This window comes from Cryphonectria parasitica (genome assembly GCF_011745365.1).
Source record: "Cryphonectria parasitica EP155 unplaced genomic scaffold M406scaffold_9, whole genome shotgun sequence".
Classification (NCBI taxonomy): domain Eukaryota; kingdom Fungi; phylum Ascomycota; class Sordariomycetes; order Diaporthales; family Cryphonectriaceae; genus Cryphonectria; species Cryphonectria parasitica.
The window spans coordinates 2,606,169-2,630,051 of record NW_024468917.1 but is presented as its reverse complement, the minus strand read 5'-3'; the positions used below and the strand labels follow the sequence as shown (position 1 = coordinate 2,630,051).

General features: G+C 54.7%; 9 protein-coding genes across 9 annotated transcripts; 4 read left to right on the top strand and 5 right to left on the bottom strand.

Annotated features, from left to right (window-relative positions):
- The first annotated feature begins 381 nt into the window (after positions 1 to 381).
- On the top strand, positions 382 to 1,967 carry M406DRAFT_324653 (Mov34-domain-containing protein). Its single transcript, XM_040919898.1, has 2 exons — positions 382 to 612; positions 690 to 1,967. Exons 1-2 carry the CDS (start codon positions 505 to 507, stop codon positions 1,701 to 1,703), a joined length of 1,122 nt encoding a protein of 373 aa, XP_040772123.1. The 5' UTR covers positions 382 to 504; the 3' UTR covers positions 1,704 to 1,967.
- Positions 1,968 to 2,064: 97 nt separating this feature from the next.
- M406DRAFT_324652 (uncharacterized protein) lies at positions 2,065 to 2,744 on the bottom strand. The gene has a single exon (XM_040919897.1). The coding sequence runs from the start codon at positions 2,714 to 2,716 to the stop codon at positions 2,441 to 2,443; it is 276 nt and encodes a 91-aa protein (XP_040772122.1). The 5' UTR covers positions 2,717 to 2,744; the 3' UTR covers positions 2,065 to 2,440.
- A 3,936-nt stretch (positions 2,745 to 6,680) lies between these two features.
- M406DRAFT_268535 (uncharacterized protein) lies at positions 6,681 to 6,899 on the top strand (the record flags this gene model as incomplete). The annotated part of the gene is made up of 1 exon (XM_040917950.1): positions 6,681 to 6,899. The coding sequence occupies one exon, from the start codon at positions 6,681 to 6,683 to the stop codon at positions 6,897 to 6,899; it is 219 nt and encodes a 72-aa protein (XP_040772121.1).
- A 962-nt stretch (positions 6,900 to 7,861) lies between these two features.
- On the bottom strand, positions 7,862 to 8,557 carry M406DRAFT_343240 (uncharacterized protein; the record flags this gene model as incomplete). The annotated part of the gene is made up of 2 exons (XM_040921852.1): positions 7,862 to 8,341; positions 8,420 to 8,557. The coding sequence occupies 2 exons, from the start codon at positions 8,555 to 8,557 to the stop codon at positions 7,862 to 7,864; spliced, it is 618 nt and encodes a 205-aa protein (XP_040772120.1).
- A 1,087-nt stretch (positions 8,558 to 9,644) lies between these two features.
- On the top strand, positions 9,645 to 11,975 carry M406DRAFT_268512 (uncharacterized protein; the record flags this gene model as incomplete). The annotated part of the gene is made up of 2 exons (XM_040917946.1): positions 9,645 to 11,061; positions 11,176 to 11,975. The coding sequence occupies 2 exons, from the start codon at positions 9,645 to 9,647 to the stop codon at positions 11,973 to 11,975; spliced, it is 2,217 nt and encodes a 738-aa protein (XP_040772119.1).
- A 468-nt stretch (positions 11,976 to 12,443) lies between these two features.
- On the bottom strand, positions 12,444 to 14,021 carry M406DRAFT_267378 (DUF159-domain-containing protein; the record flags this gene model as incomplete). The annotated part of the gene is made up of 4 exons (XM_040917875.1): positions 12,444 to 13,156; positions 13,252 to 13,546; positions 13,685 to 13,894; positions 13,995 to 14,021. The coding sequence occupies 4 exons, from the start codon at positions 14,019 to 14,021 to the stop codon at positions 12,444 to 12,446; spliced, it is 1,245 nt and encodes a 414-aa protein (XP_040772118.1).
- Positions 14,022 to 14,298: 277 nt separating this feature from the next.
- M406DRAFT_348439 (uncharacterized protein) lies at positions 14,299 to 16,828 on the bottom strand (the record flags this gene model as incomplete). The annotated part of the gene is made up of 4 exons (XM_040922387.1): positions 14,299 to 14,655; positions 14,730 to 16,407; positions 16,485 to 16,695; positions 16,806 to 16,828. The coding sequence occupies 4 exons, from the start codon at positions 16,826 to 16,828 to the stop codon at positions 14,621 to 14,623; spliced, it is 1,947 nt and encodes a 648-aa protein (XP_040772117.1). The 3' UTR covers positions 14,299 to 14,620.
- Positions 16,829 to 17,380: 552 nt separating this feature from the next.
- On the top strand, positions 17,381 to 18,828 carry M406DRAFT_358490 (uncharacterized protein). Its single transcript, XM_040923913.1, has 2 exons — positions 17,381 to 17,526; positions 17,862 to 18,828. The coding sequence occupies exon 2, from the start codon at positions 17,873 to 17,875 to the stop codon at positions 18,680 to 18,682; it is 810 nt and encodes a 269-aa protein (XP_040772116.1). The 5' UTR covers positions 17,381 to 17,526; positions 17,862 to 17,872; the 3' UTR covers positions 18,683 to 18,828.
- Positions 18,829 to 19,212: 384 nt separating this feature from the next.
- Positions 19,213 to 23,077, bottom strand: M406DRAFT_296701 (DDHD-domain-containing protein; the record flags this gene model as incomplete). The annotated part of the gene is made up of 9 exons (XM_040919266.1): positions 22,464 to 23,077; positions 21,968 to 22,388; positions 21,235 to 21,916; positions 21,129 to 21,175; positions 20,837 to 21,025; positions 20,314 to 20,728; positions 19,660 to 20,256; positions 19,405 to 19,620; positions 19,213 to 19,342 (listed from the first exon to the last, which is right to left on the bottom strand). Exons 1-9 carry the CDS (start codon positions 22,710 to 22,712, stop codon positions 19,213 to 19,215), a joined length of 2,946 nt encoding a protein of 981 aa, XP_040772115.1. The 5' UTR covers positions 22,713 to 23,077.
- Between the last annotated feature and the right edge of the window lie 806 nt (positions 23,078 to 23,883).

Sequence of the window (23,883 nt, the reverse complement as noted above, 5' to 3'; positions counted from 1 at the left end):
GCCACCTCGACTGCCACCACGAGAGCCCCCTCTGCCTCGCCCTCCACCTCTTGAGCCTCCACGAAATCCTGCTCGACCTCTTGGACCCATGATCTCAGATCGCCTGAGTATCTCTCAAGCCTCGAATTGAGAGTAAGATGAAAAGATGAAAGGCCTCTCAAGCCAAAGAAAAAGGGTATGAAAAACTGTCTTAAGAAATTCAACTGGCTGCCTTTTCGAAAAATAAATTCTTATCTTATCGCGAAAAGGTACAGAGAACCAGGGTAAGAGACTGAGGACTAATGTACAGAGGTACTTGACCCCTGCGGTTTAGTGCCCACAAAGAGCGCAGGTGCCGCCCCACATTTTGGCAGCGACAAAGGGAATTTTGCAACACGAACAGGAACAATCATCGCGGGGTTGAACGCACACTTCAACAAACGAAACCTCCCCCAACACCCACCTGCACCCCGAACCTCCGCCCTCACCCTTACCGACTGCATTCCGCCAACGAGATCTTTCAAGATGGCGATAGATTCGGAGGAATTCCTGCACCTGGCCAGGCCTATTGCACCCTCGATGCCAGGCTTCAACAGCAACATCTCACCCATGACCGTCAACATCCAGCCACAAGTACGTCGCTATTTCCTCATATGTGTCTTGATCTTCTCTCAATGGAGCTCCAGCTAATGAATGTATCCTTTCCCCAGGCCATCCTCTCCATACTCGACCATGCCACGCGCAGCGACGATCCACCCACACCCAACTCGACTGGACCCAAGCCTCGCGTTATTGGCGCCCTGATAGGAGTCCGCAGCGAAGACGGTACCGAGGTCGAGGTGCGCAACAGCTTTGCAATCCCGCATGTCGAGAACGAGGATCAGGTCGAGGTGGACGTCGAGTTCCAGCGCACGATGCTGGCCCTTACCCTCAAGGCCTCGCCTCGGGAGACCCTGCTGGGCTGGTACGCCACCGCCCTCGAGCTCAACAGCTTCTCCTCCCTCATCCAGAACTTCTTTGCCGCCCCGGAGACCGGCACCTTCCCTCACCCGGCCGTTCACATGACCATCTCCACCGAGCCGGGCTCCGACATCGAGACCAAGTGCTACATCTCCGCACCTGCCGCCGTCAACCCTGAGCGCGCCGCTGAGTCGTGCCTGTTCATCGAGGTCCCGCACAAGCTCTCCACCGGCGATGCCGAGCGTGCTGCCCTCGAGGCCATCGCCTCCGCCTCAAACAATGAGAGCCGCACCGCGCCACTTGTGCCCGATATCGAGGGGCTGGCAACCGCCCTTGCGCAGACCGAGGACCTGCTGGAGCGATCGAGCGGCTATGTGGGAGAGATTCTGGACGAGGAGCGGGACCCTAACCAGGCCCTGGGCCAGTATCTGATGAACAACCTGTCCCTCGCGCCCAAGGTCGACCCGAGCGCCATCGAGCACGACTTCAACAATCACATCCAGGACGTGCTCATGGTGAGCTACCTCGCCAACAGCGTCAAGACGCAGATCGACCTCGCCCAGAGGCTGGCGACCGCGCCGCTATCGGGACCCCATGCCGAGGGCGCCAAGGATGGTGAGGACGGCGCCAAGGAGGGCGGACGCGGTGACCGTGGTGGACGTGGTGGAAAGCGGGGTGGACGAGGAGGTGGTCGCGGCGGCGGTCAGCAGAGGGAACCAAGAGAGCCTCGTGAGCCCCGCGAGCCACGGGAGAACGGCGACTGAGCGATGAGTGTGTTGGACTTGATAGTTGTGCAGACATCAGACCTTCTCTCCATCCATATACAGTGGCCTGTGCAGTATCGCCGGCGAGGGACTGACCAGGACCGCGATTCGGGGTCATGCTGTTGCGGTCTGATCTCAAGGGGGGATCACGAGGCGGGACCGCCTTGGGGAAAGGGAAAAAGTGACAGCCCGACAGGCGTTCAAGGGGTAATAAATAGAAATCGATGGGCGCGGAAAAAGAAATCTCACGTCATTGACATTTTGAAGACTCGCGCAAGCATCATGCCTTGTACAAGTTGCCCTCAAGAGCCAGTGGTCGCTTGAGTGCCCTGATCACAGCTAAAGAAAGTCATGGAAGGAACTGTGAAAACTGTATCGTATTATGGATGATCTAGTATAGTAGTATCATCCCTCTAGCAAGTGCGAGTTTTTTTTTTTTTGTTTGGATTCCCCCTCCACAATGTTAGTGTTGTAGTCGAATCCTAACTACCTGGGCCTGATTCTGAACGATGGCCCCACTCATGCTATGATTGACCAGCCCTTCAGACCAGCAGGAACCCCTTCCCCCTTGCCTGAACGCCTGTATGCACCGAGAAAATTCCGTACGCCTTTATCATGATGATCATCCGTGTCCATCCGTGTGTGTGTGTGAGTGTGTGTGAGAGAGAGAGAGAGGAGACCAAAAAAGAAGAGAGAAAGAATGAATGAAAACACCTGTAGATGCACGCACGCACTTGCTAGGTTGTGGGTTTCTGCGGCAGGGCCGCCGGGTTGCCGTATGTCGGCAGGTTGCTGAAGGGTGGTTGTCCGTGTCCCATGGGTGGCCCTTGAGGCATTGAGGGCTTGTTGGGAATGTGATGGGGACCCTGAGCAGCGGGGTGGGGTGGGAGCTGGTGGGGGACATGAGGCGGATGCTGCATCGCGGCAGGCGGATGGTGGTAAGGAGGGAGAGAGTTGTTCGATCCCTGCCGCAGCATGCCGTACCCTCCATTGCCGTAAGGCTGCTGCACCATTGGCGGCGCGGTCTGATATCCTGGATAACCCATGTGGGGAGGTGGCACGAGTTGAGGACTATCCTGCCGCGGAGGCATGTAGTTGTAAGGCCCAGAAGGAGGCGGCATGGGTGCCATGCCGGTACCAGGCACGAATGACTGCGTCTTCGGGTTGAATGCATGGCGGTTGAAGCTGCCAGGGATGGGATGCTGGCTCTTGGGGTCATGAGGACTGACATTGGCCGGAAGGGCGCCGTAAGGATAGGGTATACCTGTCCCTGTCACTGGCGTGGCCCGAGATTGGTACGGGCTCTGGTTGAACGTGGGCGGCGGTGGTTGCTGCCATCCGTGCTGCTGCTGCTGAGGAGGAGGAGGAGGAGGCGGAGGGGGAGGCTGCATTGGGGAACCGTAAGGTCCAGGGGCGATGGAGCCCATTGGAGGCTGGTATCGAGGCTGGCCAGGCGGCTGTGGGTACTGTTGACTTGTCAGCGATGGTCCTCAAGATCGAAAGCAATGGTTGAGACACTCACGTTTGGCATGTTGTTACACTGCACTCCATAACCGCCGCCGCCGGGCATCATAGGTGGGCACGATTGGGCCGGAGGGCCGTACATAGGAGGCATTGCAGTCGCGTATTGCTGTGTAGCGGGAGCATTGAATTGCGCGCTCCCTGCCGAGACGTACTGCGGTTGAACCCAAGTGGGTTGGTGGGAGTGACCATAGGCCGGCGCATAAGCAACGTAGTTGGACCGCGTCTCGAAAGTATCAGAGTCGCGTCGCCTCCTCGCTTTCTTCCCACTGTTGGCCTTGTCACGAAGCGACACAGAGCTTGCCCGAGACACCCCAGTGCTGTCTTCATTTTCTGTTTATTCATCAGCCCTGGAAATTTCATAAAAAGGAAATCGGAAAGGGCATATGCCATACCTAGTGTCGACGTCTCCGTAGACGCCGTCCCGAAGATGCGCTCACGGGCCTTGTTGTAAGCTTCTTCCCTCTCTTCCCTGGACATCCTGTCGCAACAGACACAAGTTAGCTTGGTGCCTGACGCGTAGGCTGTGTTGAGCACTCACTTCTCCTTGGCAGCTGCTTTATCCTTGGCATCGCTCCCGGCCTCGGACGTTGGTTTGGATGGACCGGAGCTTCCCGGGCCGAAAAGTCCATTCTCCCCACGCCTCATGATCTTCCTGGGTAGCACTGCTGGAGGCGGCGTGCTTGCAGCCGATGAGCTCTGCGCAATGCTGGCCAGCGAAGGAGGCACTCGACAAAAGGGAGTTCTGAAGATGCGAACAGCTCCAGCATTCGCCTCGAACGAGTGTGTCATGTGGTAGTAATCAGCTAACTTGTGCGTCAACATCCTACAGAAGGAGTTGGAAGGAGGTAGGTCCATAAACGGCTCCCTGCGCCAACCAGTCAGCGACAGTCTCTTGAACGACACTGGTGTCTGCAGGGATAACTTACTTTGAGTCCTGTACGAATTCGATAACCGTCTCCTCCAGCTTCAGCAGGAATAGCCGATCCTTCTGGGACGACATAGCCTCGAGGAGCTTATCATCAGGATTCTGCCCGTGCATACCGCTTGGGGTGGACGTCGCGCTCACGAGCGCAATCTTGGCATCAGTGACCGGAATTTGCTCCGATGAAGCGCTCTGTGGGGTGACGACGCCTTGGTTACCAGATTCGACAATGACATGTTGATGGGAGACGCTTCTCGGAGGCATGTCGCCCAACTGAATGCGCTGAAAACGAGCAGCCACCTCTGAGCCCATCCGTGAGCCTGCGACTAGCGAACCTCGGACCGAAAATGCGTCGTCGTCCTCCGCCGCAGCCTGCACGCTTGCACTGTCATCAGGTCGAAGCGACTCTTTCTCGTCCAGCGCATTGAAGGTCGTCCCAGAAGTGATGCTCTTGCCGTCGAGGCTGGGAGGTTTGGTGCCGAGATCAGAACTGGAGTCGCCTTTCTGAGATGTGTCATCTGAGGGCGTCTGGACCTTGGAAGATGTACCCGTGGATGTGGAACTAGCACCGTTGGCCGCGAGACTAGGAGAAGCTTTGTCCTCCACCCTCAGCTTCTGCAGCCCGCCGACAAGCTGAGCTTGACCTGAGGCCGCAATACCGTCCCCATTTGGCAATTTTATTGTGGCCGTGGCGGCTACCCCGTCTGGCTCCATCATCTTCCCCTTCTCAGACACGGTTGGGCCGAGTTTTGTGGAGTCGGCTTGCGGCTCGTTCTCGGGCACAGCGCTGGATAAAGGCTCTCGAGCTGATGAACTCGGTCTGTCAGGTGTGGCTGCCACAACCTTTGCACACGGAATATCATTAGTCTTCCACATATATATAAGTCGTACAGGCTTCGCTACTGGGAATACCTTTGCAAATGAAAGCCTCTGAACGTCTGTCATAGTCGTCTGTACAGCCGTCATGTCTGCGCCTGCTGGGTTGTAGTCTGTCAAAGTGAAAACTGAAGCGTGTGTGCCTGGTCCTTCGCGTCAGACAGCGTATCGTCTGCTGCGAGGAACGAGCGCACCCAAGAAGTGGACTAAAAAAAAGATGAACAGTCGAAAGGAGGTCTAAGAAACAAAACGAATCAAGGCGGTCCCGGTCGAGAAAGAGGTACAGGTGCTCATTGTCGAGATCTGAGGTCCATTCGATTTGGGTGCTTGGCGAATAGGTGTAGGCCGAACTTGTCGAGATGCCCGGCAGGGTTATATGATTCAATCTGCCAAAGGAGCCGGCCGAGTGATGGCCGTTCGACGGTGTTGATCACGGAATCTGCCCTGTGGGATAGGATGTGCCGCGGCTTGTCGAGAGATCTCGCCAGGCTACAGGACAGTGAATGACCACGTCGTTCGGGGGCTGAAAAACAGATTTCGGTCTCTGCCGTCGAAGTTCGCACACAAAGAGTGGAGAGGGTTTTGGGGGGCTTGGGTTGATTGCGATGCCGATTTTGACTTTCGGTCGCACCGAGGTGTGTGGTAAGGATTGGGTGCTCCTTTTGGGGGGGGAGCACAGGCTCAGCGTGCTCCGCGTGCTCGGTCGACGGGTGGTGTGAAAAGCGGGCTGCAGCGCTGGCACCGTCTTCAGCGGGCCTCTGCTGGTCGATCCGTATGAGGTCGGGTCGGCCGCGTTATCGAGGTCGGATATGGTGGTTGTGATGGTTGGTGATGGTCAAGATCGAATTCGAGGAGGTGACAAGAATCTGACAGCGGGTAGCGCTTAGACGACCTGCCTCAAGGTTTCCGCGTCGGGCCTCTGTCCTCGATATTGACTGGGAGGGGGGCCAAAACAATCAAAAGAGGAAAAGGTGATATTGAGCCGACTTGCCAGGCGTCAGAGTGATCGCGTCCCCTTTCGTAGCCTCGTCTACCGCAGATGAGGAGTGAAGCTTCGTCAGGCACTAAGTTGCACTTCAGTCCATCACTCCCAATCCAGACCATTGCAGTAGGGGGAACAACTTGGGCGGCAGGGGGGCAGGGCGGCCAGGGCGGGTTAGTGCTCAGGCTAAGCCTCCACCACAAGTAAATCTGATGTTTGGTTACATAAGCGGATTATCTACCATGGGACACGGGAAAACCGGCTGTTGGTCAATCAAGGGGAGGACCGCTGTACTCTCACTTACCTCATACTCTAGAACATATTCTTTTCCCAGCACGGCATCTCTGGTCTATCAAGGGTCATCCCGAGATACATCTCACACAACAGCCACTGGCATAGCCTCACCGATTCCAATGACAAGTTTCTCCCTGTGCAGACAAGGGACAAATCACCAGGGCTAGAAGGCAGGCAGACTCAAAATCTTTGGTGCCTTGCACCCCCAAGATCAAGGCATCAGGCACGGGACAGCAAGGCTCAGCAGCACGTTCAAGCCATATCAGGGAAGCCTTGCTTAGTTATTGTGCTACTGTCCATTCTCTGGGTAGTTCAAGGTCACTCAGCCTTTAACTTTCCGCCTCACCTTCTTCGCCTTGACAAGACGCACATTACAGTCATGCATGCGTGGAACCGAGGTGGAGGCCGGAGACAGCCTACACCAACCAATGTTCAGTGTCAAAAATGCCTGAAGCGAGGGCACTACTCATACGAGTGCAAGGCTCAGCTACAAGAACGGCCATACAAGGCCCGGCCCTCTCGGACGCAGCAGCTGCTCAACCCCAAGCTGGCCCCCAAACTCACCAACGATGTACCTGGTGATGTCACAAGAAAGTAAGGGTTCATCTCGTCAACTCACCTTCTCGGCATAACGTCTTGCTAATTTACATTGTATAGGAAGGGCGTAGCCGATGAGGAGTTAGCCAGGAAGGAGGCTGAGAGGGCACGAAAACGAGAGCTGGAAGATGATGATGAGCCACCAGCGCGGCAACCCGAGCACAAACGCCCACGGTCACGGTCACCATCACGATCACGGTCAGCCTCTGTTGATTCGATGTTATCTATCTCAACAAGATCTGGGAGATCACCACCGCCACGGAGACGAGCATCGCCGTCGCCACGAAGTGCCCGCAAACTTTCGCCTCCTGCACGGCGGGTGTCGCGGAGCCGGAGCAGGTCTTTCGATTCGGTCAGCGACGACCGTCGCGGGCGATCTCTGAGTCCAGAAATGAGCCACCAACTTCATGACAACAGGAGAAGATCGCCAGGTAGCTCACAGAGATACGTAGATCGCGATGACCGCGACACAAGATCCCCCACGCCATATGACGAGCCACCATCCCGAGGATCGGGGCGGGAGGACTCTCTCGACCGAGAGCGCTCTCCAGTACGTCGTCGAAGGTATTCTTCTGACTCGAGAGAAGATGGGCGCCGGGAACCTGTGAGACGCCGAGACTCGAGGTCACCAGCAGGTCGTCCAGCGCAAGGTGGCTATGGTCGCTACAGGGACCGGAGTCAGGATGGATCATACAGGACTGAAGAGCGCCAGCGAGGTCCTCCACCACGGGATCCAGAGCCACCAAGACAGCGCAGCCTGAGTCCCTTCAGCAAGAGATTAGCTTTGACCCAGGCCATGAACATGAGTAGATAGATCCGGGTATCAATTCGCATACTGTAATGCAGGATAAAGCTTTTTCTTCTTCTCCCCAACCGAAGGTCCAGTCTCAATCCTTAAAACGCCTCTCCAATGCAGTAACGTCCTGGAATGTGCGGCCCCAATAGATTACAAGCCTTCATAGTTCACTCCACATCGATAGCCTCACGTTCCCTCCGCTCCTCCTCCTGCTCCTCCCTCTCCCTCAGCCTGATAATCTCCTCCAGCTCCCCGCCCTCCAGGCTCGCCGCGACAGCTTCCCCATCGGTGGCGCCAGAGCCTGCCTTCTGCGATTCAATTTGCTTTGACTGTAACCTCTCTCTCACCAGCTTCGCAATGGCGTTGTCCGTCCTGACGTTGAGTACCTCCAGCTTCTTGTTGAGCTCCCTCTTGAGATCCCAGTTCGGCTTCTTGGGCTGCAGCTTGAAAAGATCGATGCCCTTGTCGTCCTCGGCCTCCTCAGCCGCCTTCTTCCGCAGTTCCGCCTCCAGGTCCGCCGCCTGGTCCTCCAGCGTCTGTTCGTCTGGTCCCAGCGTTGGCGGTGCCTCGAAGCCTAGTTTCGGACCCTTTGTCTCGGCATCGTAGTTTCGCCCAGAGAGGTGTATCCGCGAAACGTCCTTTTCGATCTGCTGCTGCTTTCTTGCTTCTTCCTCTTCTTCTTCTCGAGATGCATCGCCTTCGCCTCCTGTTGCGGAAGGCAGTGCTGCTGGTGATTTTTGGCGGTCTGATTCTGGAGGTGCGATCTCGTCTTCGGGTTGTTTGCGCTTCAGCGATTTTAGTTTCGCGAGCCGTGCTTTGCGGTCGTCTGAGGCGGCACTGAGCTTGGTATGTGGTGTCGACATGGTCTCTGGCGGAGAGATCAGCTCAATAAGTTGTAAGATTGAGTTGAAACTCGAACGATAGTCGCGTGTGAGGTTCCGTGCTGAGTACTTGGGAGGGATGATTATTGTCTGGGACTGGTAGGTGTCGATACTGAGGATGTCGAGGTTGAGATTCATGAACTCAAGAGGCGGTAGATCCCTGCATTCAAAGCGGTTTTCTTCCGGCAGGCAGCACCAGTAGTCGCTAGCCTGCCCTGAAGCTTGAAGAAAAGACTAAACTCCGAACCATCAACCCGCGCTGGATTCTCCAAAGAACACCAAAAGACACACAGTCGAGATGCTGCGCAATACGATATGAAGGAGGACTTGCCGTTGATTAGACGGCATCCACGCAAAGAGAGGCGAACCGAGGAGTATGCAGTACGCCTCCAGTCGTTTGTGCCTCCTGCGACTCGGGCAACCACGGCAAAACCAGATTAATCCCATACGACATCTTTTATCGCCCCGTCTCCCGTTTCAAATCTCACGCCGAGAAGCAGTACATGGCGTGGCGTCGAATACCGAACAAGGCAGCCATGCAGTCTTCGAGGAGCAGTCCCAACATGAAGGGGCTCCTACCCCGACGACAGATGCCGCTGCCCTATCACCAATCAGTTGGGGCTCTGCAAATCAGCCGCAAGGTGATGCATCTCGTAGCCCCTTGGACACCTCATATCCTCCTTATGGGGGAGACAAGATGACAGTCAGACCGGTGTATGGCCACGAACCACCAAAGCCTCCATTTCCCCTCCCTACACCATCGACCTCCACGCTCACGCCTAGTGACACGAGGCTACAATTCGTCAAGGAGGTCAAAAACATCGAGGACGGTACTTTGAAAATGGCCTCGGTCATTCACAGATTCGACGATTGGGAGCGATTTCAACGCAAGCGCCTGCAGGCCCTCGCCCCGGGAAGCAAAACGAGGCTAGCTTTCGGCGAATTCACCGCTTGGAAACGCTTCGTTGGGCAGTTTCGAAACGCACCGCCAGAGGATTCAAGACCATCATCTTCAGTCGAGAAGAATCAGGTACGATGGCTCCAAGGATGTGGTAATGTGGAGGAAATGATGGATTCCATACCACGGTTTCAAGGGAAGAATCGTTCTCTGCGACGACGGAGGGACAGTCAGTTGATATCCGTCGCGCTGCGCTTTGTCCCCGAAAAGCTCCGCCCTCTGCTGGAATGCGTCATAAGAACCCATGAACCACCATATACGCCCGAATTCTACGTGGTCGAAGACGTCCTCGAGATACTGGCAATGCGTATGAGCGTGATGGAACCGTCTGAGAGACCTGCCGTTGCGGCAGATTTGGCTCTGCTGGTGACCAATGTGCTCAGGAGCAGTCGGGCAAATACTGTTCAGATCAACCAGGCCACCATCGTGCGAATACTAGAAGCTCTTCCCGAAGCCTCTATCGGGCCTTGGTATCAGCAGCTCCGCGATACTCATTGCAACCTGCACACCAATACCGAGCTCCAATTCGCAAGTCGTCTAGCCAAGTCGCCATCGACAAAGAAATTGAGTACTCAGGTGCTGCTCGGCCTCACAAGCGCAGGCACAGTGGACATCAACAGTCCTGTGGCGGCCAGCGTGTGCACTTCAATTTTAACATTCAGAAAGGAAGATCTCGCAGCGCTAGATGGTCAGTCTGCCACTCCCGCAGACTTGTTTGGCACTCTCCACAGTATTGGAATGGTTCCCGACGTCGTCACCTACTCTGCTATCATGCGGGCCCTCTGCTTGAGGGGGGATCTCAAGGCGGCTCTAGACGTTTTCGAGGTCATGAAACAACACGGCGTGCAACCGGACGCGGTCACCTTCTCCGTCCTAATTCACGGCTGCAAGATGTGCGGAGACTTTGACACTTTGTCTGAGCTCACGATCCAGGCGTGCTTTGCAAACATTCGAGATCCTATCGTCTGGAATGATGTGCTTCATGCCTTGTACATAAGTTGCTTACGCGCGCGCAAAGACAGGCAGGGACCGCGTCGAACCGCCCTGTTCGCCCTGAATTCGATCTACACCCGGATCTTCGATCCCAAGCCTATCAGGCCGTTCATCACAAAACGTCTTGTTGAGATGGGTGATTTCGCAACGCTTCAGAGTTGGGTTCCCGAGAACATGACGCGCATAGCTGCGGAAGTCCCGCCTCTTCCTCCTCAAGAACTCGTGCAGCCAGGATCGGACACGCTCGCCATCATGATCCTAGGGCTCATTCGGTCCCTCCCGATGCCAGCAGACGTCGTCATATTCTACTCCCACTTCAGACAGATGCTCGCAGAGGGCCATCCTGTTGCAGAGCTTATGGTACGAGAGCGGGGGACTTTTGTTCATGACGTTGTTCTCAGAAACTTGATCAAGTGGCGAGGCACTTTACGAATCGCGCTCGACATCATTCGAGATATGGTGAGGGATGTTGGCCAAGACTCCACTTCGGAAGTCGGGCATTCTGATTCTATGTCGACTACTCGGCAGACGTCGGGTAGTGAAACACCGTGCCCAGAAGCCCATCAAGCTGAGGATGGTCAAGACACAGACGCCATGATGGAAGATTTCGGACTTCAAGCAGAAGCAAAAGAATCACCCAACAACGAAGTCCTCGGCCGACGGAGACCTCCGATCCGCCACCCAGCCCCAAGTGTTTACACCTGGAGCATCCTCATGCATGGATTCATGAGGCACAAACAACCTGAGGAAGCTGAGCGTGTCATCAGCCTTATGCGCGAGCACGGGGTGGAGCCGAATGCTGTCACGTGGAATACCCTCGCAGCTGGTTACGCCAAGATGGAGAAGATACCCAAAGCAGTGGATGCAATGCGCCGTCTCGAGACCGAAGGCTTCCAGGCTGACGACTGGACACTGCGTGCGTTTTCGTATATCAACCACAAGGCAAAAGCCATAAAGTTGATGGAGGCTACGGTCGAGGCCAACAAGCTCAAGAAGATGGCGTTAGAGCAGCAGCAGCAGCAGCAGCAGCAAGAATACGATCAGGACATGGCATTCGAGGAACAGTGGCCAGCCGAGCAGGTGCCGGACCAGACGCAGCAAGACGATGGGGCTGCGGACGTAGACGCAGAGACGGAGGAATGGCAGCACAGTGACGATGATGAAGAGGCCTTGGACGAGGAGCTTGAGACACGCCTGCTCCAGCTGGACCCGGCCCCGGTGCCCGAAAACGTCTCAAGAAAGATGCTCCTTGAGGCACAGAAGATGGAGAACATCGCGCCGGTCAATCAGGGGCCACAGCTCGCCGAGTGGGCGCGCATCCGGCGAGACGGCCTTAGTGCTGTGTCCGGTTCCACAACGCCGCATGGCGTGGAAAGTCGGTCCCCGTTGGGTGGACTGACACCCACATACACAGAAGATGTAAAGAAGAATGTAGGGCGGGGGCTATAACCTGGAATATACAGCTGTACATATTATTGAATAGATACCCTACTATCTTACTTTTTTTTTTTTTTTTTTTTTTTGGTGGACATCAACCAATAACAAGCCATCGCCAATGTGTCTCTGCTGACGGCGTATTTGCCGCCAAACTCCGTCATTAATTGGATTCAAGCTGAGAACCTGAACGAGCATCGTGTTTATGTGACGCAGGAAAGGAGGGGAGGTTGAGGAATATGCAGAGGGCTCCCGGAGCAAGGACTTGCTCTCTCTTCAGACCGCTGGCTGATAATGATGGAGCCGGCGAGTTACGAAGTGAAGCGGAATATGCCCGTCATCAAACCTAATCAAGGTACGACAAATCGGTAAATCGTAGAAGTGCGCCTCTCAGTCTCTCGTATCGTTCCGAAACAGCTCAGGTCGCCCTGTGTTCTCAACAACGACATCCCAGCGTCGCGATAGGGAACAAAATTCTCGTCATCAGGCACTGTTCCCAAAGAACTGGGTGATCTTTGGTGTTCCGGTTCCCTTCGCCTTCATGGGGCTCTTGGTCCCATTGCTCGTCGCACTGGTCGACCTCCCGCCTTTTACAGCGGACTTTTTCGGCGAAGGAGACGGCTTGGCCTTGAGGGGCGATGAAGCCACAGCCTTCTTCTTCCTCGGCGGCTCTTCATTTCCCGACCCCATATCGTCCTCACCATTTCCCTTCCTCTTCTCCCCAGCAGCAGCCGCAGACGAGACGCCCATACCGCCGTCATCTGCATTCTTCACCACCTCGTCGACCGACTTGGCCTCTTTCACGGGCGACGAGGTCGTAGCCTGCTTGACCTCGACATCCTCCTCCCCCTCCTTCTTCGGCTTCTGGGGAGAACCCTGTTTGGCCTGGGCATTGGCAAAGAAGTTGGCGATATTCGATTTGTTCTCACGGCTGGCGACCGGGATGATAAATGACGGAGAGTTGTTCCCGACTTTGCCTACCTCCTTGCTGACGGGATAGACCTCCAGCTCGCCTTCGAAGGGCTTGAGGACAGCCTGAAGGTCCTTGTCCCACTCGTACCGGGATGGGTCGAGCCATGTCCGCATCTGCTCGGAGGCAGGCTCGAGGATGACGGGCATACGGTCGTGCAGGAATTTGAGCTGCTTGTTGGAGTCGGTCGTGATGATAGTGTAGGTGTAATTCTTGTCTTCCTTATCTGCAAAAAGAGGAGCATCGTTTTCAGCAGGGAAGAGCTTGTGTGTGTGTGTGTGTGTGTGTGTGTGTGTATGCAGACGCAGGGAACCAAAAGACACTCACCCTCATACTTGACGCAATCCCAAAGCCCAGCAAAACACATCAGCCTCCCGTCCTTGCGCTTCACAAAATGCGGCACCTTGTCCCTGCCGCTCTTGAGCCACTCGTAGAACCCCTGCGCGACGACGATACACCTCTTCCGGCCCTTCATGGAGCTCCACATCCCGCCGGCCTGCGCGAGCGAGTCGTCCCTGCAGTTGATTGTCTTCATCACCGCGGCGTAGTCCGGGTTGCGCTTTGTCCAGAAGGGGATGAGACCCCACCTCATAGACTGCAGCTTGTAGTGTGTCGTCTTCTTCGTCTTTGTCTTCTTCTCGCCATCACCTTCTCTTTCTTCTTCTTCTTCTTCTTCTTCTTCCCCCTCCTCCTCCTCTACGATGCCCTGGTTGGCCGTGTCCAGCTCGGTGGTGTTTTCAGGAGCAGCGGCGACGGTAGGCTCGCTGGGCGCACCGCCCTTCTTCTGCTTAGCCTCCCTCCTGGGGCCCGCGCCCCAATCCGGGACGTCTGCCCTGTACACGATCCCATGATATCCCGGCGCGAAGTTATAGCTCTGCCTCGGAGCGCCGTCGCCCTCGTCGGCAGGCGCATCGTCGACGAGCATGTCGTCATTCTCGAGCATGCGGCGGACCTGCGACGGGCTCTGTTGTGGAGTTGGGAAGGAAGGTCTTGGTCAGCTTGGTGTGTTACAGGTGATTTGGTTGATGAAGTAAAATAGTGTGTGACTACTGTACTTGACGTACCAGGGCGAGCACATATCTTCCACACATGTTGTTCAGACCCTCTCGACGATTACGAGACGTTTTGACAAGAGAAAAGTATAATGCATTCTAAGGACCTCAATTTTTCTTTTTCTTTTGAGGACGAATACTGTAAATATAGGTAGCTGTGGGAAATGTTAAGATTCAGAGGAAGGTCTGTAGTGGTAGGCCTCCTGCAGTACGTCACTTCATTTCAGACGCGGCTAATACGCGCGGTCACGGGATCACCAACAAGCAGCCATTAAACATACCATGTACGCACTCTTGGAACAAACCAGACAAAGTTGGATAATAATTATTCATGTCTTTATTTGGTCAGAACACGGTGCCACAAGGCGATCGTCTTTTGGATCTTCACCAAGTGATAAGAACAAGAGGGCGAAAAGCTCCAGCCACCAGAAATTCTGAGGTATGAATTCGTCCTGCCTACTGAAGGGCAAGCGACATTTCCCCCTAGAATAATACCAAACAATCAAAGATCGTCAAAGTCCAGTGCAGAGATAATACGAGAGGAAACCCCGAGAGCGCTAGCATCAAGACCCGGAACTTTTTCTCCCAAAGGATGCGCCCTTCTTCCCTAAGCGCACGCAACCACCCACTGCACCTTGTTACTGCATCTTCTCGTAGGTAGCCATGAGGGAACCTGTAGCGATGTGGTTAGCGAATCGATTCCACTGCCCAAGAAGTTGAACAGATTATCTGTGAATAAACACTCACCAATGAAAGTCGTCACCAGGCGAGACCGGACCTGGCAAATATCCTCAGGTACCAGCCAGATAGTCGCGCCCATCTTTCTTGCGATCGAGATACTCAGCTTGGCGTTCATATACGCATCGTCATCGCTGTGGCCTGGTGTGACGAGGTCGTAGTCGACGTAGCTGCTCTTCATGCCGTTAAGTACATCCAGCAGGAAGACACCAGTGCCGATGCTGTTATCCTTGAAGGATCGGATCGTCGAGCCCCTGCCACCCTGCCGAGACATCTCGTTGGCCCACTTGACCATCTCGCTGTCGGTAATTTCGCGCTTGCCGAGGCGCTGCGCGAGGCTAGACAGCGTCAGGGTGATGTTCTTGCGCATGATCTGCCATACCAGGCCCAGTGTCAGGGTCTTTTGTCCGTCGGTAATATCGGCTCCCTGGATTCCGACTAGCGAGAACCCATTCTGCTTGCCTAGCTCGATCGCGTAGTTGGTGTTCTCCACGGCCTTGAACCGCAGCATCTCGCCGCCGTGTGCTGGCGCCTTGTTGACGTGCCGCCAGTTGACAGAGCCCTTGATGACTTTGTCGTATGCCTGCAGCAATATTGTACCGTCGCGGAGATCGTCGAAGAAGGACTGCACCAGGGGCTGGACGTCCAGGCTGTTGAGCCACAGGGTAAACACCCTGGCTTCGCGCTCACCCTCTGCGTCAAAGTCCTCCACTTCCTGCTTCTCCTCTTCCGTAATAGGGTCGAGGCAAGGGTGTGTGTTGAACAGGTTCGCCACGAAGGCCAGGTTCAGCTTGGGGTTTCCGGCGACAAGGGACTTGGGTGTCAAGAACTTGCGGCAGCCAAGCCTGTCAGCATCCTGCAGAACCAGCTCCGCACGCTGCAGCAGGTCGCGCTGCTGGAGCGGCGCCCTGGAGCAGCCGTACTCAGAGCCGATCTGTGCCTGGAGCACCGCGTAGTTCTCGCCATCCTTGACATCGGTGGAGAAGTTGGTGACCCGGCGGGGCCAGTTGGCAGCCTTGAGGTGGTAGTTGAACCACCGCAGTAGGATCTGCTCTGGAGGCAATCGCAGGAACTGCTCCAGTGTCTCGTCCTCCTCGAGCAGCCGGTACAGCTCAGGGTGAAGCTTGATGTCGATCTTGCCCAGGAGACCTCTGCGGATTATCTGCCAGATCAAGCCCAGAATCAGATGTTCCCGGACCTCGATGATGTCCCCGCTACCGATGTTGACCACAGAGCAGCCGATACCCTTGGCGGACTCGATGACGATGTTGTTGTTCTCGGTCATGTGGAAGGCATTGAGCTTCTTGATTTTCCTGCCAGGCACGTTCATTACACGCTCGTCGATGGTGTCCGGCACGCTGTCGTTAATGAGCTTGGCTAGCACCAGGCCGTCCTTGCACTCGTCGAACATCTCGAAGGTGTCGGTGGGAAAGGGCAGGCGGTCGCCAATGTCGGCATCTCCGGCGAGGACGGCGTTGATGTGGCGCGTGAACTCAGTGCGCTCGTCTTCGTTGATGGTGTGAGTGATGTTAGCATTCGAGCCCTGGACTTGAATCTTGCCGCTGATGCTGCTCTTCTGGGCGTGACCACCTGTGCGCTGTGACACGACGCCGGGCGAGGCGGGGGCAGCACCACCGGTGGCCATGCGCTGCTGGGCTGGTGAGGACTCTCGAAGTTTGGCGACGAGCTGCGATACGACCTGGTCAGTTATCTCACAGATAGGTGACTTCCTAGAGTAGGATAGAGGGTGCCCATTCGACGTACACCAACGTAATCCTCAAGCTCGACCCGCCTGGACGAGTCCAGCTCGACCTCCTTCAGTGCCTGTCGCACAACATCGTAAGGCTGACGCTCGCTGGCCTGCGTGGCCTTGATGGCAGTGGCTTCATCGAGGTATCCCTTGTCGTCGACGTCGAGCTTGCGAAAGGCATCTGCTAGGCCGAATATGTCATTCTGTTGGAATTGAGGGAACTTCCTGTGTTGGTCGCAAAATGGTCAGATCTGGGAACAAACTCCTTCTTCTCCTCTCCCCCTTTTCGCTAATGCCGCACTTCGCTGAGGAAACGGGCTGGAGATGATGCGTACCTCTGAAGTTTGAGGACGTTCATGATTGCTCTGCTTTGGGCTACTCGAGTGATTCAGAAGTGGTTGTAACCTCAAGAGACGCTGAGGAAGTTACTCGATGGAAAGTTAAGACTGCGTACGATTTCGTATTCGCAGGATCAATGTCAAAAGAATGTTGGGCAGGGAAATCAAGATGGAGCGAGAGCGAGCTTCATAGCCTAACTATGTCATCGCGGGGTGAGTCCAGGTCTCCACTCCCTGGGCTGCAAGGGCAGCTGGGGGGGCACTGGGCGCCAAGCCCCAAACACGTCCTCCTCCCAGGCCTCTTTCAGTGACTGCCTGAGCAAGCCTGGTCAAAGCCACAGCAGGCTTCGTCAGTCCTAAGCCGCCAAGAAAATACCAGGATAGGCAGACACAAATACATCCAATAACACATGATCGCCATGCAAATCGGAGTACACACCCCTCTTCCCTTCCCATTGCTACCATAGTACGAGACTACTGTAGAGTGGACGCAAACGGGCCCCACTAAAACTTTTCCTTCTCGGCCCTCCACCACCATGGAAACAATGATCAAGTTGCCACTTGGGTGACGGGAATTAAGTAGTTGTGGTTCACGATCTGAAGGCAACAAGGGTAATAGGCAGTCCCAAAGCGAGTTCTGACGCTGTTCATCGTTCGGTTTACGGATTCATCGAGAAGAGAGGAATGTTTTGAGTTTTTCACTCATCATCGCTACATAGTAAGATCGATCACCTTCACTTCCTCTTTGCCTTTTCTCACATGCCAACTTGCCCTTGCCACGGGCTCGCCGTCTTCTTTGCGTCTAGCATTGTCGTTCTCCACCTTGATGACTGGATTCACTCGGATGGCGAAGAGCGAGAAAATCCTGTTCCTAGTTTGAGGTTTTTTTCTTCTTCCCTTCGGACCCGATTGCCTCTCGACTCGGCAAGGCGGACCTCAGACTGGGAGAACATCCCATGAGCATCATCTCTTGACTCATTGTCAGCTCGTCTCGATCTGTCGAGCCACTCATGGCTAACCAGTAGACCGGGTCTTTTTCTAACCAACCTACAGATCATATTGTGATGCCAGAACCAACCTGCAAGATCTGCAATGAGCCCCTCCTCGTACCCGTCGAGACGGACTCCGATGACGATGACGGGTGTGGTCAGCCTGGCCCCTCCACCTCCTCCTTGACCGCCGAGACCGTGCCGGACGACCTCGAGTTCCCATGTGGCTGTCACTTCCACTGGCAGTGCGCCCTGGATGAGTCTCGCCACATAGCCTTCCACCTCACCTGCCCATCCTGCGGCGCCCACCTGGTGTCCAACGCCCCGGGCCCCTCCGTCACCAACCCCGTCTTCCACATATCCCAGGCCCCCGTCGCCATTCTCTGCCAGTACACCTCCGACGGTGGCGTCGAGGAGAACCACGACATCCTCCCTGTGCTCACCGAGGAGGCTTACCTAGCAAGCCACCCAGGCGAGCGCCGCCCTCGTGCCTTTCTCACCATGTGCGGCGAGGGCGACGTCCTCGGCGCCGTCGACCTCCTCAAGGACGCTGCCTCCGAGGGTGACGACGTCAAAGCCATCGTGCTGTACCGCGACGCCCTGCAGCGGAATCGAAGCGCACTGCAGATCGCCCTGGAGAAGTCCCAGGAGGAGGCCGTCTGGCTGCTGCTGTACCTCGGGTCGCCGAGGCTGCCGGACGAGGCGTTCCCCGAGGAGGCACTGGTCGCGGCCCGCAGTATGGGTGTGGACAGAATGCCGGCCGGACACGGCGGCGAGGATATCACGGCGGTGAAGGATGAGGAGGGGCGCAGTGCAGAGGACTATGCGAGGGCGATGGCGCCATTATGGGACCGCCTGGTCAACGCGGGTGTGTTGAGGCCTTGAGTGAAAGGGAGAGAGGGAGAGAAGAACGGCCAGAGCATTTTAGTTGATGTAATTGAAGGCGGTCATGGTCTACTCAAGATGGTAGAGACATGGCTTGTCCCTACCGCTACCAACTAGAAAGCACTTATGCCACACTATTTTTAATTACCCCGAGCCTTTGGTCTCACAACAGTAATCCTTCTATGGCGAGTCACTCAGAAGATATAAATCTCAATGGAAATTCGATGCTGTCGTTATAAGAATGGGCTCGAATGTGGCGATGGGATGAATCAGCTCACGGTTTAGATGTTTTTTCACAAATACGAGGACAAGGCCTGCAAATGCAAATCAAGGCCTGGAGTTCCAATTTCACTGTCAAGTTGAATATTGCATTTACAAGAGAAGTTGCAAGCCGCAAGCTGATAAATAATGACTAACCTACAGCCGAAACACCGTCCATCACCGCCCCAGCCAAGGAACCTCTACGCCCATGCCAGGAACTTTCCAAATGTGATGCAAGAACTATGCGCCGTAGGTGAACCCGCCCCGGTCTATCTCCCCGCGCCATCGCTTTCTTTCCGAGACAAGAGTTGGGACATGATGAAATGGGCGACATCTTCGTCGCCCCAGTACTGCAGGTGCGAAGCAATCGTGCTCAGCGGATTGAAATCAAGAGCACCCCTAAGCACTGAATGTTAATTTTCATTCGATAATCATCATAAGGTGGTAAAGGGGACACGTACTCTTGAATGCTGTAATCCACCCTGCCATTTCTGTTGAGAGCCCGCACTTTCATTTCCTCCCTCCTCAATCGTGCAGCCTGGTTCTCCTCCTGCGCCCACTTTTCGCGCGATTCTGCGTCGTCGAACTTCGAGTCCTTGTTAGAATTGGAACGCCGCTTCTGAAATCGACTGTAAAGAGTCTCGAGGTCATCATCCAAGAGTGTAAAGTCGTTTCCGCTGATGCTTTTGCGGCCGCCTTCCATGTCTCTGAAGGACTCTTCGGCCAACTGTTTCTTGCGCTCCGCTGCTTTTTGAGACAGGCTGGTCACTGAGTTGGAATGCGAGACCACGCCAGCAGATACGTTTGTACCAGCGCCAGGCGACTGTTCGTGCTGCTGCTGCTGCTGCTGCTGCTGCTGTTGCTGCTGCTGTTGCTGAGAAGCATTGATTTTTGCGACGTCCTCTGAGGTCAGACCCAGAGTACGATTGAGCAGATTGCTGGCAAGGCCAGCGCTGAATGAGGACCATAACCCACTCATGCTCTGCCCGACTTTAGCGCCGATGCCTGAGATGCCTTGCGGGTGCACAGAAAATATTCCCCTCTTGGTGTAAGGTAGATTCTGGGGCTTAAGAGTAGACATGGCCGGGGAGATAAGAGGCTCTATACGGTATGCGATCGGGTCGGAGGGGTAGAAAACATTGAACATCTGTAAGACTTTGGGCGATGAGACCGAATAGGGCAGACCAGTAATGGGAGACACGCGGTGGTTGTCTACTGTCAAAGGGGCTTGCAAAAAGGGATCATCCATGAAATCCGGGTCGAAGGGACTGTCCGCAGGTCGTCCATCTGTGAGATGGCGAGCACTGACAGTTCTACACCTCTGCGTGTCAGTCGACACAATCAATGACGATCAAGGAATATATACTTACCGGCCTTTGAGCATCTGAAACAACCCGATGGGGGACCCCAGACAGTAGAAGTCATCAACCTCGAAATCAAATGTAAGGTCACGAGGATCCTTGACTTCTGATCGTGATGGTTCGGCAGGCCAGATACGAAGCGGATTTCTTGACATCTCTGCCTCTTTTTGCCTCTCCCTTTGGCGACAGAGAATGTCAAAGAAGATGGCTGATCCCAAGCTATGTCCAAGGAGGTGAACTTTGCCGTCGAAACCTGGATTTCGTTCTTTGAACAGCTTATAGATGTTGTTGGCCTCCTTGAAGACAATCTCAGAGATCTGCTCACGGTATGCGCTTTGATACAGTAGAACATCTAGGGCAAGATCGGAAATGAGGGACCGCGCGAATCCCGCACCTTCGATAGCGAGGTCCTCTAGCGAAGGATCTGCAGTTTGTCAGTTGGGTGATGACGGAGGGAGGAGACATGAAGTGTGCATGGGAATGACACGGCGTAGAGCCGGGAAGGATCGATCATTCCAACCATAAAACTCACATTCATCTTCCTCTTTGGTTGCAAGGCCAAGGTCCTGCTCAGACTTCTTCTCTTCCCGCCTCTTGGGAAAGTCTAGAAGGTGCCGCCAGCACACGGGCAGCACCTGGACGCGAGAATTACCCGGGCCTCCGCCGATCTCCGTGTTGAGGGCTCTCAGGTCTTCAGAAGTGGAGTAAACGGACTTGATCGCTGCTAAGTGTCAGCACACTATCTCGGACAGTGGACAGCTTTATTTCAGAAACTTGCGGAGTTGTGCAGGAAGGAGGAACGCAAGTCAACAAGAACTACTAACTCTTTCGCAAAGTATTTACGTCGTGGACGAAGTTTACGCTCTCCATCCTAAAGAAACTGCATTAGTACATAGGCCAGTCACTAATACAATATGGGGAGTTACTTACCTCAAGCCCAATAGCTGACCAATGCCATGGGTAACAAGGACAAGATGCTCAATTTCTCGTCCTTGGGTCTCGCCAGCAGGCGCGTTATAGTCGTCTTGTATTTCTTGCTCCTCTCTTCTTCGGACAGCCTCTTCCTCACTCTCGACGTCATTGTCATTTTCAATCAGCGAGGACAGTTGTCGCTGGAGACTCTCGCCCCGACTTTCGAAGACTGCTGGCTCCTGATCTGTCGCCGGAGATGCATCGATCGAGTCAGATCTGGTTTGTGGCGGCGCTGACTTTCGCTTACGAAACTTTCCCTCTGACGAGTCGGCCTGCTGCTCTGTAGGACTTGAAGGCTCCTTCTCATCTTTCGGGTCCTTGCCGCCCTTTTTGCCAGGTTCAGTATAGCCGCGAACCACCTTGATGCCACTCATGTATCCGCCGCCAGCAAAGCGCTCATACACAGTTGAGGTTACCCACGACAACACACCGTCAGAGTTCAGCCATGCTGTGGCCGAGTCCTGGTAGGTTGCTACGGAGTTCATCCATGCGCCGAAGAGCCTGTGTGTCTGTGGCGTGGGGGGCGGTCCGGCAGGCTTCGAGTTCTGGGTCTGTGCCGCTGCCTGTGCCTTGAGATTCTCTACAGACGCCTTTGGAGTAACATCCCCCTTTGATTTGGATTCGCTGCGGAGCCTCGAGGCTACCCAGTTGTTAATTTTTCGTCGTTTGGATGGTTGATGATCCAACTCACCAGCGTAGAGCCAAGGCCTGCATTTGAGGTAGCCCTCCTCGAGTTGCGCAGCCAGATTTTCCTCACACGGACGCAGGCTCGATCCTTCCTGGTAGAACCAACTGCCCCGTCGTACGTCGTAGATAGGGCCCAGCCAGTAGACCGGTGCCAACTCGCGCTTCTTGATGTCCACGTCGAACAGGAAATCCTCGTTCACAGCCACCTTGGTTGCCATTTCATCGTCACTACTGTCGGAATCCCTTCTTGTGGATGTTCTGTCATTTCTCTTCCTCTCCCTGCCCTCCAGAATGCCTTGGTATACGTTCTCGATGGACCGAGAGTCGTGGGGTGAAAATGACATCCACTTCTTGGGAGGTGCAGGTGGTGTCGAGTCTTCTGGTTTCTTCTTGCCCTTGATAAGCTGGGGTTTGCGTTTCGGCACCTAGTGACCATTCGCCCGGTTAGCAAAGAATTGTTGTTGGGTCAAGAGCAACCAGGTGAACGGGAATGCACTCACATCGACAGCGTGGAACCACTGGACTTTCAGGGGCGGGCAATCCGGCGGATACCTCTTGGCGCTCAAGCCGTATATGAGGTTGATACTGTGATCAACCCCTGAAGTACTACCCGGCTTCGGTGGCGTTGGTGGCACCGGCTCTTTTGGAACCGGCGTAGTACTTCGGCTGCCAGCCCAAGGGTTGATGGAATCGACGGCAGAAGCCCATGTGGACTTCTCGGCCTTCTTATCGGTGGATGTCGAAGCCATGATTCTGCGCCTGTGATGCCACGCATGGGAAGCTCCCAGAGAGGACCAGCTCCTGGTTGAGACGCGCTTCGCCTGCCTTCTCACCACCCGTCTCAAGGTGGGAAAAAACTCGGTCGTCGTGGATACTGACTTGAGAAGGAGGGAAGACAAGGTCAGACCAAGTTGAGATGAGGATGGCAATGATCAAGTCGCGCTGCGCACGGGGAACGCTTAGTCCGAGGCAGCTCTGCGGACAGGCTTCCAACAGACGGTTGAGAGGAGGAGGACATGAAAAGTAATTGGAAGAAGAGACTCATGCAATAAGTCAGCTTCAGAGAGATTCAGAACAGACCATGGTACGCGGGTTGATGCATAAATAGAATGTGTTGTCAGACGGTCTTGTTTTGGGTACGGAGGAGAGGCCATTACATGTGACCCCAGTTCTCACTGTGAAGGTGCCTGTGAACCGGGGGGGGGGGGCAGCTCATAGGTAGGAAACAATGACGCTATGTTTCTCCGACTACTACCCGTTACGCCCGACTAGGCGATCACTCACTGGGGTCCCCATCTCGGTACAGTCTGATCCCTGAATTAATCTGTGTCTATGTACTACGTAACTTTGTCCACTGAACACACTGTTATGTATAAGTACATAGTAATGTCTGTTTTGAAATTTTACGACAACTGGCAATATGAAGATGATATTGAATCACTTTCAGTCTTTCATTCACTGTATCTGGAATCTTGCAGTCAACCCATTTTTGATGCGCATTACATCTGTGTACATAAAAATGTAGAGGAAAGATGAGGAAAAAGGAAGCAAGAATTTCTTGCAGTCAGCATGTAATACCTGATCATTAATTCAGGGACAGAACTGTAGTCTCCGCATCGTTGGGGGCTACTGCGAACCGGCATCTCCCTGCCCTGCAGCTCCTAAGCATGCCCCACCCTAGCCTTGCAGTGAGGTGGGGTACAACCCAGGTTTTTTTCTATTTCAACCTCAACTGAATGACTCTGCGACTCTGTGCCGCCACGCCGAAACCGAATTTCGGGGAAGACTCATCAAAATACTCACTGCCGAATCCCACGATCGTTCCAATACGCACACCCTGCACAGGTCGCCCACAGACCTAGGCGATACACTGTCCATGAAAATGAAAAGGTCTACAATTGGCTGCATTCATCAACGGTG